Source organism: Callorhinus ursinus, unplaced genomic scaffold, assembly GCF_003265705.2.
Source record: "Callorhinus ursinus isolate GAN/ISIS: 27379988/994484 unplaced genomic scaffold, GSC_fseal_2.0 scaffold26, whole genome shotgun sequence".
Classification (NCBI taxonomy): Eukaryota; Metazoa; Chordata; class Mammalia; order Carnivora; family Otariidae; genus Callorhinus; species Callorhinus ursinus.
In genome coordinates, this window is record NW_027397088.1 from 16,422,173 (window position 1) to 16,439,186 (window position 17,014).

At 47.9% G+C, this 17,014-nt stretch overlaps 1 protein-coding gene across 4 annotated transcripts in view; it reads left to right on the plus strand.

Moving 5' to 3' along the window:
- Positions 1-442: 442 nt before the first annotated feature.
- GMPR (guanosine monophosphate reductase) overlaps positions 443-17,014 on the plus strand; it is a 45,170-nt gene continuing 28,598 nt past the window's right edge. For 3 of the 4 annotated variants that reach the window (XM_025890946.2, XM_025890949.2, XM_025890950.2), the window contains exons 1-4: positions 443-605; positions 8,643-8,762; positions 10,925-11,008; positions 13,724-13,897. In XM_025890946.2, coding sequence (XP_025746731.1) covers positions 519-605; positions 8,643-8,762; positions 10,925-11,008; positions 13,724-13,897 — 465 coding nt within the window. In that variant the 5' untranslated portion in view covers positions 443-518. The remainder of the gene's footprint in view (positions 606-8,642; positions 8,763-10,924; positions 11,009-13,723; positions 13,898-17,014) is intronic. The other variant, XM_025890947.2, reaches the window with a different exon arrangement.

Below are 17,014 nucleotides of genomic sequence, written 5' to 3' on the forward strand. Positions count from 1 at the left end.
GCGGTCATACGCCAAGTCTCCTCCCTATGGGGGGACCTCGGTGTCCCACATGACGCTGCGCATTCCCCCTTCTTCCGCGACCCCCCGCCAATTCGGTCACCACGACGAGCCAAGGCTTGTAAGCGGGAGGGAGGAGGAGGCTTGTTAAAAATGTCCCGCTGGCAGATTTCGGAGCCACTGGTCTGTGCCTACCCCGCCCGGCCCCCCCAGACCCCTCTCCCCTCTCCACCACTGCCCTGGCGCGGTGAGCTGGAGCCGGGAAGGGCGGGCCGAGCGCGGCTGCAGGATCCAGCGGCCTAGGGCGCAGCCTGCGCGCCCCACGGCCGCGAAAAGTCACTCCCAAGAGGGCCCACGCCCCCACGCCCCGCCCCCACGCCCCGCCCCGCGCCCACCACGCCCCCGGCACCCCCCCACGCCCCGACACCCCCTTCTCCCCGCCCTTCCAGCGCCCGGCGCCCGCGCTGCAGGAAGGAGCTGCGAGCTGTAGCGGCGCCTGCCTCCGCGCGCCGAGCCGCACCATGCCCCGCATAGATGCAGACCTCAAGCTGGACTTTAAGGATGTCCTGCTCCGACCCAAGCGAAGCAGCCTCAGGAGCCGAGCCGAGGTGGGGCCCTCCGAAAGCCGCAGTGGGGTGGGATTTGTTTTCCGGGTGGCTCGGGAGAGGACGGTGGAAGGAGGTGGGAGGTGATAACCTTGCCGGTTCTTCCGTGTGTCTGTTGAGGGATGGGATGCTGACCCCCCACCCCCACCCCGGCCTCCCCACCTGCTGAGAAAGTGGGAAGCCAGCTGGTTCCGTGCCAGGATTTGAGGTATCTTTAAGGGACCCAGCTCCGGTGTAAAATTCTAAATACGTCCGGTCGGTGGGCAGGGGGGGAGGTACACAGCGGACTAGACCACAGAGGAACAAAGATCAAGTGGCCCACTGACTTAGAAACAACGGGGGGTGGCTGGAGGGGTGCATAGAGGGAGGAATTGCCCCCCTGGAGCCCAGGTGTAAAGGGAGAGGACAAACAACTGGAGAGCTTTGTGATTTTGGCACTGTCTCTCGGTGCGGAGAACTGCTGCTCGCTGCTCTAGTATCAGCTCCAGCAATGAATTTTTTTTTTTTTTTAATGTCTGAAAAAACAGGCAAACTCCAGGGCGGCAAAAGTTCAGGGTTTACTTCCCACGTTTCAGTGACCTTGCTGGGAGTGAGGCTGAGGACTCGTGCCTGGTGGCACCCGGCTTTCTGGACAGCTGCAGTCCGGCCCAGTTCTAGGGAAGCAGAAAGCGCTGGCGTAGGGGCGTGTGGGGGTGGGAGGCAAATAGAGACACCCTGGGCAGTTTTGCTGGTTCGGTGTTGATGAGATCAAAGCCTGAGGAACAGGTGGCTACTGGACCGGCAATAGCCCCAGGGGAGAGGGAGTGATGCCCCTGCTGGGGATGAGGAAGGTGAAAGCCTGAAGGATAAACTAGTTGCTCAGAAAAGCAGAGTCCCCCCGCGGAGGAGGGTATGCTGGTGATCACGGCTTTGCCTGGTCTTCTAAGAGCGGGAGAAGGAGGTGAGGAAATGACTCCATCTGGAGGCTGGAGCTGCAGGAGTAAACAGGAGGAAGCCGAGCCAGCACCCTCTTCCAAAGGCTCCGCGCCACAGAATCATAAATAAATCACCTCGCAAGGAACTCGGCGGCGCGCCTGTGCCCAGGCCTGACTGCAGTGCCTGGTGTTGCCAGCCGGGGGCTGGTTTGGATTAAGGAAACGTCCTCTTTTCGCCGGTGACCAGAACAAGTGACCTCAAGCAAGAGGGGCGGCAGCTGGAGCCAGCGAGGTTGGGACCGGACAGGACTGCAAGAGGCCAGGAATGGTTTAACCCTCGTCACTCTAGATCGGACTACCCTCTTCTAGTCCTTCCTCACGTCCTTAAAGGCGCCACAAGAGCAGGGCAGACCCTTGAAAGAAAAACAAAGAGTTTGGGTAGCAGGTAGACTGTACCTAAGGCCAGAACAAGACAAGATGTGGGGATTCTGGGCAGACGAATAGTGGGGTGGTGGCCTGAATATTCTTTCAGTATCTCTGTTCAAAATTCACTTAGGAGAAAGAAACTTGATTTTAAGAAAAATGACATGTTTACAACAAGGATAGATCAGACGTATTTTCTGAGCCGAGCAGCATCTTGAGAAGGTAAAACATTTAGAATTTATGTAATAGAATGAATTATTCTTTTCCAGAGAATGGTATGATGTCATGCATCATTTGGTTTCATACTTCGGGCTGACTGAAACTATTAATGTCCCAGTGTCCAGTGGCACCCTGCAATCTCCATGTACATGTTGCAGTGAGAACTCTGTGCCCTTGAGAAATGTTTTCATATTTCTGTTTTTGTGGGTGCTTACCAGCTCTGTGCCTGGAAGCCAGCGTTAACTGGAATCACCTTTGCAGTTGGTTCCCCTAATGGTGTAGGTGCCTGGCTGGTTGCATCCCATAATCTGCCTTTTGGTGATGTTGGAGGCATCTAGTTGGCCCTAGATCTAAGTAGGCTTCTAATCAGTGTTTTCTCAGTTTGTTGTGGATGCCTGAAATTTCTTATAGGGAGATGATCAAAACTTTTCACTGTGCGATCAGATAGAAGTCTAGGATGTGCGTCACCTGACAGAGGTAATACCTGCATGCAAACTGGAAACTAAAATGGTAAAAAGACAGCCTTTGAGCTTAACCAGTGAGCGGAGTTGCATGGAGCCAGGGGAGAGAAATCATAGCCTGTCAGAGCAGACCTGGCTGGGAAGGGAGTTTTCACTCTTGACAAGATTTATCACTGTAACAGTTTTGCTGAGAGGTAGGTCTGCCCTTGGATCATCAGGCAGTGAGCAGGAAATGGAGAGAAAGGCAGAGTGGTTTCCCACTTAGACGTTCTAGGACTCCTGTAGGGGCGTTTCTGCAAGCGTCCTATAAAATGAATTTGAGGTCAGCTCCCTTATTGTGATTGTGCCGGATAGGAGGTCATCTCTCCACTGTCCATACAAGTCCCTGGCACATAAGAATGAAGTCCCACAGGGCTGCATGGGAGCCTTTGGGTAATCTTTTCAAAAGAAGTCGCATGTTTGTTGACTGAAGCAAGAACTTTGTCTTTATCTGACACACTGGGGAGGTCGAGTCATTCCTTGACTCCCTGATCCGTTCTTCTTGAGAACGCATTCCTGCCTCTGGTGTCCCACTGGAGCCCTTAACCTAAGGTAAGATTAAAAAAAAAACAAAACAAAAAACTTAAGTAACACAGCCATAACTTTGGAAGTCCAACAATGAAGAAACTTGCAGCCGAAAATTGGCCGCTTGTCCTAGGACAGAGAAGTCTCGACACAATGTTAAAACTCACTAGTTATTTATTTATTTTTTTTTACCAGCAGATCCAGGGAAGGCGGATGGAGCCTGGGGGTCCACAGCAGGTTGGCCCACAGGGGATCAGAGCATGGCAGTGAAGAGAATATAGGGCTGGGAGCAAGCTGACCTGGGTTTTAGTCCAACCTCTGCTCTATTTTAGTACCTTGGCTCTGTGTTAGTTTCATGGGGCCACTGTAACAAAATTCCACAAACTTGTACAAGAGAAATTTATTGTCTCACAGTGCAGGAGGCTAGGAGCTCCAGATCAAAGTGTCCCACAGGCTAGATCCTTCTGAGTGCTGTGAGGGAGAATCTGTTACATTTCTCTCTCCTACCTTCTGGTTGTTTACCCACAGTCTTGGGTGTTCCTTGCTCTGTAGAGGCCTCGTTCCCCATCTCTGCCTTCATCTTTATACCATGCTCTCCCATTCTGTCCACATTTTCCCATTTTGCAAACACCAGTCATACTGGGATGGACCTGATCTTGTCTTACCTTGATCATCAGCAAAGGCCCTATTATAATTCACAGGTACCGCTGGTTGGCATTTTGGCATCTTTTTGGAAGACACATTGCAAACCGTAACAGCCTCCGTAAATTTTGCTCTGTAAAATTAGAGGGTTTGAGTAGAATTGTTCTTAACGAATCACTTAGGGAGACACTCCAAAATACACACATTGTCTCCAACACAAAGGTTCTCACTAAGTTGGGAGCAGCATGAGCATGTGTATTTTGGAAACCATCCTACAATGATTCTGATGTGCACACAGATGCTCTGGGCTTGCTGCTGGAGTCCTTTCTGTTTGTGGATCTGCACAAGCTTCTCCAGATCCTGCCCACTGGTGGTGAAGCCTGCAGGGGACAGAACATTCAGAAAGCTGGGCTGGGGCCCACCAAGCATTGCCTAGAAAGTACAATATCATTCTTACCTCTTGGTCAGATATTAATTTCTTCCACACTTTTGAGCCACTAGGACTATAAAAATAAGAGGGATTCTCCCTGTAGACTTGCCTTTTACAGGAAAGACAGATAGTAATTTATTTAATAAGAGAATTGCTGCAATCAGTACCACCTATAGATCTAGGCAAAAGGGGCCCCCAGCCCACACCACCCTTCTGCTCCCCTGTACCCTCTTCCTCACTGGACAGGGCCGGTGGGCCAGGCTTATCCTGTAGGTCATGTTCCAGATACTCAGGATCCTGGATTTCCTTGCCCAGATGACTTCAGGCTAGTTTCAGGGCAGGCAAGGGCTCCTTTCCAAGGTGTGTTTTCCCAAGGACCTGCCGTGCTGCTGGTGTGCCCACCCCCAACCTCAGAGAGTGGTCCAGCAGCAGCTGTGCGTGAGCGTGGATGTGTGTGTGCATGGAGCTTAGTGTGCAGACTGGGGTGTCTGTGTGTGCACGTCAGGATTTGTATGGGACGAGGAGAGGGTGTGGACTGGAGGCCAGGGACTGGCTCCCCATGACACCATGTACTGGTACTTTCCAGGGGATTAATGAAATTGTGTTTGTCAAGGTGGGAAGATAGAACACGATGTAGAAGGCTTGTGCTTCTGGGTAGGCCTGTTGGCTCGATCGTAACATTGAGGTCTTTAGAAATGGGGTAGGTGGATCCCCATTTTGTTTTTGGCCCCCTAGTGTTGGGCTGTAGGACTGACTTTAATGAAGGTGTGTTTAAAGGGCAGCAGAAACATGTGTTTTTGAGGTGGGGGAGGGCTAGTTTATGACTCTGTGTTCCCTTGGAGGTGCTATATTTGGTGCATTGACCAGCTGTGGCAGATTAAATGCCAAGTTTTGTTCCTGGGAGGCTGGAATATTTAAAACATCTCTCTCAGTGAACAAGTGGTGTGTTTTTTGAGGGGGGTGTGTGTGTCTTTTTGTCTGTATGGATAAGATCGGGGAAGATAATTAAAAAAATTTTTTTAATTTATTTTTTAAAATATATAGTGTTCTATATTGTATAGTGAACATACAGTGTAATATTAGTTTCAGGTGTACAATATAGTAATTCAGCAAGTCCGTACGTCACCTGGTGCTTCCCACAGCAAGTGCCCTCCTTACTTCCCATCACCTGTTTCACACATCCCGCACCCCCTCCCTCTGGGAAACCTGAATGTGTTCTTTATAGTTCAGAGTCTGTTTCTTGGGTAGTCTCTCTTTCTCTTTTTCCTTTGTTGATTTGTTTTGTTTCTTAAGTTCCACATATGAGTGAAATCTTACGGTGTCTGTCTTTCCCTGATTTATTCCCCTTAGCATTATATTCTCTAGCTCCATCCATGTTGTTGCAAATGGCAAGATTTCATTCTTTTTTATAGCCAAGTAATATTCCACAGTGTATATCTATCACATCTTTTCTATCCATTCATTAGTTGGTGGACACTTGGGCTGTTTCCATAATTTGTCTATTGTGACTAATTCTGCTATAACATAGAGGTGCATGTATCCCTTTGAATTAATGTCTTTGTATTTTGGGGGGTAAATACCCAGTAGTGCAATTGCTGGATCATAGGGTAGTTCTATTTTTAAGTTTTTGCAGAACCTCCTTACTATTTTCGAGTGGTTGTACCAGTTTGCCTTCTCATCAACAGTGCAGGAGGGTTCCTTTTTCCTCAAATCCTTGCCAACATCTCGTTTCTCATCTTTTTGATTTTAGCCATTCTGATTGGTGTGAGGTAATATCTCGTCGTAGTTTTACTTTGCTTTTTCCTTATAATGAGTGATGTTGAGCATCTTTTCATGTGTCTGTTGGTCATCTCTATGTCTTCTTTGGAGAAAAGTCTACTTAGGTGCTCTGCCCATTTTTAATTGGATTATTCCTTTTTGTGGTGTTGAGTTTGATAAGTTCTTCATATATTTTGGATGCTAACTCTTTATCGGATATATAATTTGCAAATATCTTCTCCCATTCCATAAGTTGCCTTATTGTTTTGTTGATTATTTCCTTTGCTGTGCAGAAGCTTTTTATTTTTAAAAAAATTTTTAAAGATTTTATTTTTTTATTAGAGAGAGAGAGAGACAGAGACAGAGCACAAGCCGGGAGAGGGGCAGAGGGAGAGGGAGAAGCAGGCTCCCCGCTGAGCAGGGAGTCAGACATGGGGCTCCATCCCGGGACCCCGGGATCATGACCTGAGCTGAAGGCAGATGCTTAACCGACTGAGCCACATAGGCAACCCAAAACTTCTTATTTTTATGTAGTCTCGATAGTTTATTCTTACTTGGGGAAGATAATTTTATTTCTCCTTCTTAGAATTAAGGATAGCGTGGAATCTACCACATGAAGACTAGAAATAAGGGCAGGAGTTCACTATCAAGGCTGACCTTTTTCCATGAAGAGCTCTGTTTTTTCCATACTGTGGGTAGGGTCTTGGGGTGCCCAGAAGAACCCCCTGTGAGCTCAGCTGGGTGTAGAGTATAGCAGCCCTCCCCATTATTCTTGGGAGGAGTATGAGTCATTTGAGACCTAGGGATTCTGATTATTTTAAGCCATTAAAGCCAGAATGTTAGAGTGCCCTCAGGAGCACAGAAAGTTGCAACTGATAGACTCCTTCAGTTAGCTCTCAGAATGTAAATCGAACTTGCTTCACTGAAGTAGAGCCAGGAATCATAATGAAGGAAGCAGAGAAGGGAATGAGTGAGCTGCCCCACCTGCTCGTGCAGTGACTGCATCTCATTTCCCCTCATCTTCGCTTTCAAGGCCAGAGCTGACATACCTATGACGTCATTCACCCGGGAATCCTCCTGGACATGGAGTTGTGTAGAGAACAAGGGAGATGTGTGGAAAGGCTAAATGGCCCGAGGTGTCCCTTGGTGTTTTTTGACATGTGATTGCAAAGGGAAAGTTGTCTCAAATGAAAAGGGATAGGGGAAGGGTAGGTAAACACTGGTAGGAAATGATAATTGCCGATGTACTCATGAAGCCACGATTAATGTAGGTCGGAATTATTTCAGAGGCTCAAGATGCATGCCTCTGTCTCCCACTGGTGTCCTTTGGGGAGGCACCCACTTCCAGGATGGTCTTGTGCCTGTCAAGGTCCACCTCAAACAGTGCTGAACGTGTAAAACGGAATTTAATGCAGGGTCTCCGAACTCCACTGACATGCCCGATGAGATATTGGGGCACCCCAGAGATTGGCAAAAGTGGAAAACCACTTCCAGAGGGGAGGAGGTGATGTTACTGGAGCCCAGGTCCTGCGATCACTCTGTGAAAGCTGGAACCAAGACCATGCAGGCCAAGGCAGAGGGTTCTGGGAGACATGCCCTGACTACATACAGGCCCTCCTCCCTTGTCCCGCACTATCCTTTAGTTTCCTACCCAGTTTCTTCATTGGCTGAACCCAGCCAGAAACCAACCTGGGCAGTGGAGCCTTGATGTGGCGTGGGGTGGGGGAAGGGTGGCCTTCCTCTGGTAAGAGGGGGTGAGGAAAAGGGTGTAAAATGGATCCAAGAGCCTGTAAGCCTTGGATCTGCTTGGGTCAAAGAAGTGGTTCTGACTCTGCTAGCTCTTGGTGAGCGTGGGGCCCTAGCGCACGGCTTTTGCTCAGCCCCTCATCTTGGCTTAACTCTAGTTCTGGATTCCTGATAGCTGGCTTAGCCACAAATGCCCTGAAGTTGGAGTTACATTAGAATGGGAGGGCGCTCCCTCCACCATTTGCATGTCAAAGGAGCAAGTGTTGATATATGGAGACGTATGGTTGCAAGTACTTCCTCTCAGCTCTCTGAAAGATGCTCAGAATCACAAAGCCGCTGGGAAGGTTGACAGGTTAAGGGATTAATGGTTTGCAGCTCACTGCAGGGTGAAAATCTGGAGTGTCTGGTTCTCTCTGAGAGTAAGAATGAAAGGGAAAACCATGCTTCCAGGGAAGAGTGGAGTGAATTTTTCCAGAAGGGGAATGGTCCCTCTGGTGCTTGGAAGTGGGGAAGATAGCATGTATGTGGGTATTTAGGGTCAGGATGGATCAGGCTGGGGACAGAAGGTGGCTGTGGGTGGGGAGAGGCTACCGAAGAAGACAAGCTTCTGGTCCCGAGGTTTGGTTTGATGGCAGGACGTCCAGTGCCTTGTACTGGCGCTTGAGGATCATAACGAGGCCGGTTCAGCTTTGTCCCTGGATGACAACCTGTCACTTGGTCTCCCGAGGAACTCTCCTGTCTTTGGAATACCTGGCTCAGCTCCTAAGAGACCAAGGGACCAGGGATCTGCGCTTCCTTTTTGTTCTTCCCTTGCTCCAAACTCTCGAAATTCTTCACAAACCACTTAAAGAGCAAAGCACTCCTTTTCCCTTTCTGCCAATAGGTGGATCTTGAGCGTACCTTCACGTTTCGAAATTCGAAGCAGACCTACTCAGGGATTCCCATCATCGTGGCCAACATGGACACCGTGGGGACATTCGAGATGGCGGTGGTGATGTCCCAGGTGAGAGGTGGGCTTTGTTCCCTCTGCTGCTCACCCTGGACAGGTTGTCAGGAGCCCATCCTGGACTTGTTCAGACGCAAGGAGGAGGGGAGAAAATTGAAATGCTTTGGGTCATTCACTGTGGCCAGACTGTTTAGTTCTGAGTCTGATGGATGCTGGGGGCAATTCTTGTCTTCCCCTTGCAGTCAGAAGATCGATGGAGTGTGGACTTCGCATTCCATGAAATGGTCTAGATCTGCATCCCCTTCTTCCTTGAAAATGCTCGTGCTAGTTTGAGAAACTAGAGATCTTATGAAGTTAGACTGGTGTCATATTATAGAAGAGCGGCCTTGCCTTTGAAATTAAGGCAGAACTGCTTCATATGCAGTCTATGCAGTAACATTTATTACAAAACATTTGTTGAGCACTTAGGTGACAAAACGGTGGATAGAATGTGTGTAATGTTGGCACAGCCCCTCCGGGTGGGTTCCTTTTACAGAACTGAGGCAGAGAGGGAGAGGAGAGGTCCCTTGGCTCAGGGCATTCAGTCCAGTAGATTCAAGATTCAAACCCCGACTGACTCCAGAATAAGGGATTTGCCTCCCCACGCACACTGACAGCTAACAGTAGAAGCTCAAGGTCCCTTCTGGCCAATTTACCAGTCTCATTCCCTATAAAGTGAGTAGCTGGTATCGTGGCATTGGGAGAAATAAAGAAAAAGCCGTTTGTGGGCAGGACCTCTGTCCCACGCGGCTGGGTCTGAGGTGCAATGCACCTTAATTCATCCCAGATGTGAAATGTTTGCTTCTGATGTGCACAGAGTGTGTGTGTCTTTTTCCATCGATAATGCCTGCCGAGTGGAAAGAGAAATCCAATTAGTTGAAAGAGCTTCTCGCTGTGGGCAGCAAGTCAAACCTCAGGAGGTGCAAGGATTCATTATTAGCCAGTGATTAGAAGAAAGATTTTCAAACTGATGATGAATTTGAAAAATGGAGTAGGGGGTGGTCTGTCTGGCTCCATGATCAGTTGTAGTCTCTGTCAGCCCACAGCCCCCACTGAGCTTCGGCCCGGAGGCTAATAAATTAATTGCTGAAGAAATTTGTATTTTTTTTTCTCCTTGTCTTTCCCTTGCTCTGCTCTGTGATCAGCCATTGCTACTAATGAATTATGTATTAGTGTGAAAGTGGGTGGAATCGGAGTGAATCAGTAGTCCAGATTAACTCCCATATCGAGTTGTGAGTCCATAAAAAATGTAGAACTTTCACAGGAAGGACTCCCCGTCATCTGAGACGGTGTCCATTGAAAACACAGTAAAGTAGCGTACCCTGAAACCGCGCGCGTGTGTGTTGTGTGTGTGTATTATGAATTTTCTGCTTCTAGGTTCCACTGATTTAGTGCGAGTTCATAAAGGCATGGAATTTTGGAGTGGGAAAGTGTAGATAGGAAAACAGACCCAGTGAAGTTAGGAGAGGGGTTAGGAACCTGGGCTCTGTAGTCAGATTTGAGTTTGATTCTGGCCTTTGCCCCTTTGTGGCCAAGCTGTTGTTAAATTGCTTAAGCTCCGTTTCTGTCCACAAAGCTAGTATGACTGTACAAAGTTGCTCGGAGAAGTAAACGAAATGGCATACGAGGTGCTTGTGCAAAAGTGTCAATGTTGGATTGGGTTGGTAGTCATGGATGTGGGATTACGATTTGTCGAATTCCTTCCCTCCAGAATCCCAACTGCCTGTTGGGTTTAGCTTTTAACAAGACATGTTTAGACTGAACACAAAGCAAAGCTTTCAGGTATGAGTTGAGGTTCTTCTGGGTTGGCCATCAGCAGTTGGCCCTCGGGTGCTCATCGGGGCAGGACACCTGCTGCCCAACGCCCTGGGCCTGACTCAGCCAGTGGGGCCGGGACAAGGCCCTGAGAACCCTTCTTCTTCCCTCCCTGGCCTCCCGGCAGAGCCTCCTGAGTCCCGGATGCAGGGTTGTCTGATCAGATTAGAATGGAAAACACGGTTGTGTGACTTTACCGGTGACACATTCGTCTGTTCTTGGCCCTCAGCATATTTAAAGCAAGTGAAGCATGAACTGGAAGGAACACCCCATTCTTTTGTGTTGTCAGGTCCCCCCTGGCCCATGCAGGGAAGGGAGTGGGCTCGCTTGACTTCCTGTCCTAACAGTGCTGTTTTGTCCCCTAGCACTCCATGTTCACGGCAATTCATAAGCACTACACCTTGGACGAGTGGAAGCTCTTTGCGGCTCATCACCCAGAATGTCTGCAGGTATGACTACACTCCAGTTATAAGTTACATTTCTTGCAGGGGGGCGGGGGAGAGACACTTCAGGGTGGCTGGCCAGGATTTGAATTGGAAGCGGACAGACCAGCAGAGTCCCTAGAGAGAGTCCCGTGGAAAGGTAGTAGTGGGCCCTGCCCTTCATCATTGCCAGGGAAACCTGCCCTGGATCGAATTTTGGAAAATACTCGCATCTCTCTACCAGGAATATCTGGGGCTTTTTTTCCTTGAAAAATTTGGTGTTACAGAGCCTGTGGAAGACCTACGTTTCCTGCAAGGGATGCATCCAGTCTGAACAGTCCTCTGACGGAGGAAAAACATCGAATTATAACAGGTTGTTTTGAAGTTGAATAAACACTATGCCCACTAGGAAGGCTGTAATCCAAAAGACAGATGCTAACGAGCATTGGCATGGATGTGAAGAGATTGGACCCCTCCCGCATTGCTGGGGGGTATGTAAATAGTGCACCTGCTTTGGCACTCCGTTTGGCTGTTACTCAGAACGTCAGAGAGCAGAGCTACAACTCGACCCAGCGATTGCATTTCTAGGTGTAGACCTCGCAGGCAGAAAAGTAGGTGTCCACACAGAAACGTTACACAAATGTTCATAGCAGTGTTATTCATGACAGCGGAAAGGTAGAAAGCACCTGAGTGTCCATGAGCTGATGAACGAATAAACAAAAGCTGGTATGTCCATATGACAGAATACTATTCAACCATAAAAAGGGATGAAGCCTTGATTCATGCTACAACACGGATGATGAATCTTGAAAACATTTTGCCGAGTGAAAAAGCCAGATGTGAAAATATGTTTCTGTTTACATGAAATGTCAAAAATAGGCCAACCGACAGAGACAAAGTAGATGAGAGGTTGCCTAAGGCTGGGGGGCGGGATTTGAGGGTGAGGGCTAAAGCGTGTGGGAGGGACAAATGTTTTAAAATTGTGATGGCAGTTTCACAACGCTGAATATACGAAAAACTATTGAATTGTGCTCTCCAAATGGGTGAAGCGTGTGGTATGTAATTACATCTCAGTAAAGCTGTTATTAAAAAAAAAAAAAGAAGGCAGTTTGAAAATAACAAAAACTCTTATTATTATGTAACGCACCTGACTTGCCACCTGGCACATTTGGGTGGTTCTGTGCCAGTGCCTGCAGAGAAGTTTCTTTGCGTTGGAGACGCTCTTCTCTGTGATCAGATCATTGGTGATTGGAAAACGACTTCATCTTACACTCTTTTGAAGTTATACTGGCTTCTTTTTTTTCCCTTGGCTGTGCTCTATGTGGACTTTGATTAGCGGAAAGGTTGTTTTTGGAGATACAGTAATCCTGGCTCAATATCGAGTCCTTCATTTTTCCATTTCGTGTCTGAATGAATATTAATTGCTTCGCTGTCTTTCCTTCCTGGAAGTTTGGAGAGCGATGATTTTTTTTGGAGGGGGTCATACCTCTGATTCCTGTGCAGGGGTTTTTGGCAACGTGTTGTTAATTAGAACCTGGTCCTTCGTTACCAAGCATGATCATTTGACTTGCTACTCTGCCCCCGACCAAATTAGAGGCTAATTAAAAAGGGGAAAATGTCCAAAACTTGGTAACACTGAAAGAAATGAACCAATCTTGAGTTCCACTTGCCAAACTTTAACAGAAATGAAAGGGAAACAGAAAAGGTAGCAAAGCTCTAGTGGGAGGGATGGATTGGACCAGCCCTGGGCAGACTGGCAGCATGAGGAGTGAAAACTGATCCGAACACAGAAAACTGGAGTAAACGTGTCAAGTTACCAGGCTGTTTACACAGAGTATCTGTGTTGTTAATACATTGTTGTGATTTTGGGGGAATCACAAAGGGTATACAGATATGCCCCCCCCCCCCGTTGGTGGCATGTGGCTTAGTGAAGTGTCACAAAATACAAATACTCTTACAGAAGGTGAGATGCTGACCCTGGGCACAAAATCACGACTTAGTTGCACGAAGGCATCCATGACTAAAAACAAATCTTATCCTAGAGAGCAGATTTTCCCAGGAGCAGAGGGGTGGGCTGGAGACGGCCGGTGCTGTGGAGATTGGGGAAGAGGGTATCACCAAGGAGGGTGTGGTGGCTTCAGATGTCCACACAGGTGCCGCTGGGAAAGAGCATCACAGGCTTGTCCGGTCTTGCACCTTCTGGCCGTGTTGCCCTTTTCATAGGAACCCTGAGTCTTGCAGTTTTTTGAGTGGGTTATGATTTGCATGTTGTGATGGTACTGTATTGAGAGTCAAAATGAAAGCAGGAAGTTTTATCAGAAGAGTGTAGACATCTTCCCCACCCTCCTGTTCCGTGTGCCAGCCATGAGGGTGACAGCCAGGGTGTTGGTGGGAGGACCTCGTTCCTCCTGCCTCTCCTCCAAGAAGAGCAGAATTCGCACGAGCAGCTCCACGGTTTCAGAGTTCCACACAGCGTGACGAAATTAAGGAAAGGCCAAGGAGTAGGTTTCCTGAGTAATTAAAAATCTGTTTACTGGAAGATTCTGTGGCCGCGGACGAATCTCCTTTACCTCCGCTGTGGCGTGTTTCTTGAGCAGATCCACCGTGTGTCTCTTTGGTCCGGGTGAACCTCAAACATTCACAGCAGTCTCCCCAGGAGAGCAGAATGGACGGAGGCAGGGTCTGACTTTGGAATGCTCCTGACTCCTCACGTCTTGTGCCTCTCGGTTTATTTTGGTGCAGCACGTAGCTGTGAGTTCGGGCAGTGGGAAGAGCGATCTGGAAAAGATGAGCGACATCTTGGAAGCGGTGCCGCAGGTCAAGTTCATATGCCTGGATGTGGCCAACGGGTATTCAGAACATTTTGTGGAGTTCGTGAAGCTGGTGCGTGCCCGATTTCCGGAACACACCATTATGGTAGGTATGGTGGAACACCGTCCAGATGGGGAAAGCAAAGAGAAGGCTGTTCAGCGTGTTGGGGGGGTTATGTTTGTGCCTTCTTACTGGGACGAGTTGGGATCATTGAGAAAAGAACAGGCAAGCGGCAATGGAGGGTCTGCAAACTGGCTCTCCTTACAAACTAAAATCCAGATCAACATCACAGGGTGTGGGCTTTTGATCTCTGCTAAATGTCATCAGATGTTTTTTATCATGGGACACCTTTGTTGTTTTTGTTTTTGTTTTTTTAAAGATTTTATTTATTTGTCAGAGAGAGAGAGAGAGAGAGCACAAGCAGGGGGAGAAGCAGACTCCCCGCTGAGCGTGGAGCCTGATGCGGGGCTCAATCCCAGCACCCTGGGATCATGACCTGAGCCAAAGGCAGACACTTAACTGACTGAGCCACCCAGGCGTCCCCATGGGACACCTTTGAACAAAGGTCTGTGTCACTCCTTACTATAGAGTTTATATCTAAAAAAATGAAAATAGTGTAACTGGATTTGAGTTTAACTCATTTGGGTCATCTGTACCCCTCTCCTAACTTGCCAGTAGAAAACTCTCCTATAACAGTAGAAATCCCCCATGTGAACAGGAGCTGAACTAGTCCGTTATTATTTGCAGATCAGCTGGAGTATTGTTTGGTCTAGGACCTTTATTCTCGACTTTGCCTGCCTTTTGCATATTTTCCTAATTATGAACACCTTCACTGGTCAGAAAGTCCATTTGCTATTGCCAGGAAAGGCGGGTTTACAGAAAAAGAGATTAGAAGCTCTCCGGTTACATTTGGGCTCTTGGAAAGTGTACGTTGTGATTATGTGTGTCTCTTACTGGTCTTAATTAATGTGACAATTATAGATTGGCCACTAGATAATTTACCTGTGTCTCCGTTTTTGTAAATTTTGAATTTTATTTCTCCTTGTGTTTCGTTGTCGTAAGGAAGTTGGGACACAGGAATTGTTTCTGGAGTGGAGTTAAATCTTCTGTTAAGGATTCATAAGGATTTTAAGATAAGTATTTTTGTGCTTTCCAATCATATGAGAAGAAAGGATCAAGAGTTGTCCAAGAGCAACCAGCCATACAGTGTGAGAAGTTGGATGGGAGACCAAAAAATTCATTTTATCCTCCATAATAGAGCTATAGTGTCATTGTTGTTTTTTTTTTTTTTAAGATTTTATTTATTTGAGAGCTAGAGAGAGAGAGAGAGAGAGAGCACGAGCAGGGGTAGGCATGGAGGGAGAAGCAGGCTTCCCGCTGAGCAGGGAACCTGATGCAGGACTCGATCCCAGGACCCTGGGATCATGACCTGAGCTGAAGGCAGACTCTTAACCGACTGAGCCACCTGGACACCCTGTGTCATTGTTTTTTTGTTTGTTTGTTTGTTTTTTGATAACAGTAATACCGCTTATTGACTACCTACCAGGCTTCAGAAGGCTCACATCTGTTCTTTCTGTTCTGTACAGCATCTTTGTAGAGAATGGGAACCACTGTCCCACATTTATCCCAGATGAGGAATCTTGAGTCTGATCTGTTCTTACACTTGGCGGAGCGTTCACAAAGCCTTTCCAATACTGAACGGCTAAGCGGGGACTTGAAGCCAGGTCATCTGTATCTAGTACCCGGCATCCCGAGCCTCTTCTGCCCCCAGCCACCTGGGGTAACGTCCCTCACACAGGAGGGAACAGAAAGCGGGGCTCCCAGGAGAGCAGAAGCCCCCCGGCCCCTCAGCTGGGACCTGGTCGCTCTAAACAGTGTTTGGTATTCAGTGTAAATTCTGTCAAACAGTGGATGACGCTAGAAAGAGCATGACAAAGAGGTGTTGACCAGGAGATGAGTCCTTTGTTTATTCCTCCTGGAGAGAAGCAGATCGAGCAGGCCCAGGGTTGCTGTTAACAGCCCTTCTTATCTGAGGTGATACAAGTCTAGATCTTTCTAGATCTTTCTAGTGCACCTCTAGTGGGTTAATTGCCCTGGGGATAGAAGTGACTGATAAACTTGGAAGCTGTGCTTTACCTCCATTGGCATTTTTGGGGTGTAAGAGATAGTTTTGAAGGGTTAGGAATCAGAAATGGACACGGATTTTGGGAGGTCACTCAGTGGTTCCACATTCTTTTTCTCTAGTAATTCTTGCATTACATTGTGAAATAGGACATACATACAGAAGAGTGCTTGGAACTTGGATGTTTAATAAATAGTCCTAAGATAAACAGTCTTTCCAGGGCACCTACACTCAGAAGCCCCTCCTCCCACCGAAAATGAAAGCCCCACCTTGACTCTAGCGGTCATTTTCTTCCTTGTGTGTCTCTGGTTTCATCATTGGCTATGCCTTCTTTTTTTTTTTCTTAAGATTTTATTTGTTTATTTTAGAGAGAGTGAGGGACAGTGAACATTAGAGAGAGAGCATGAGCACCAGGGGGAGGAGCGGCAGAGAGGGATGGAGAAGCAGACTCCCAGATGAGCAGGGAGCCGGATGTGGGACTCGATCCCGGGACCCTGAAATTATGACCTGAGCCAAAGGCAGACGCTTAACCAACTGAGCCACCCAGGTGCCCCCGCTAATGCCTTCTCAACAGTATTGAATTGTGCCTGTTTTTGAACCTTGTATAAATGGTAACCCTGCTATGTGTGTCTCTTGTCGTCTTTTGGTCAGTAGCATATTGAGATGAAGCCACAATTAATGTAAGCCATATGGTAGGTATTCCATTGTTCCTAGAACAAGTCTTTATTTTTTTAAGATTTTATTGATTTATTTCGAGGGTGTGAGTGGGGGGAGGGGCAACGGGAGAGAGAATCTCAAGCAGACTCCCTGCTGAGTGTGATGGAGCCTGACTTGGGGCTTGATCCCCCAACCCTGAGAGCATGACCTGAGCCCAAACCAAGAGTCAGATGCCCAACCGACTGCACCACCCAGGCGCCCCAGAAACAAACCGTTAATACTGTTGCCCACCTGCTCAACTTGCCCCTTCCTCTTGCTCTGCTTGGCCACTGGTTGTGACACCATTCGAATCGCTAACTTAGTGCCCCTGAAGTTGGTGTGGCCCCATGAGCCCAGTCACCTTGGGGAAGTCACATAACCTTCTGAATCTCATTTTTCCCACC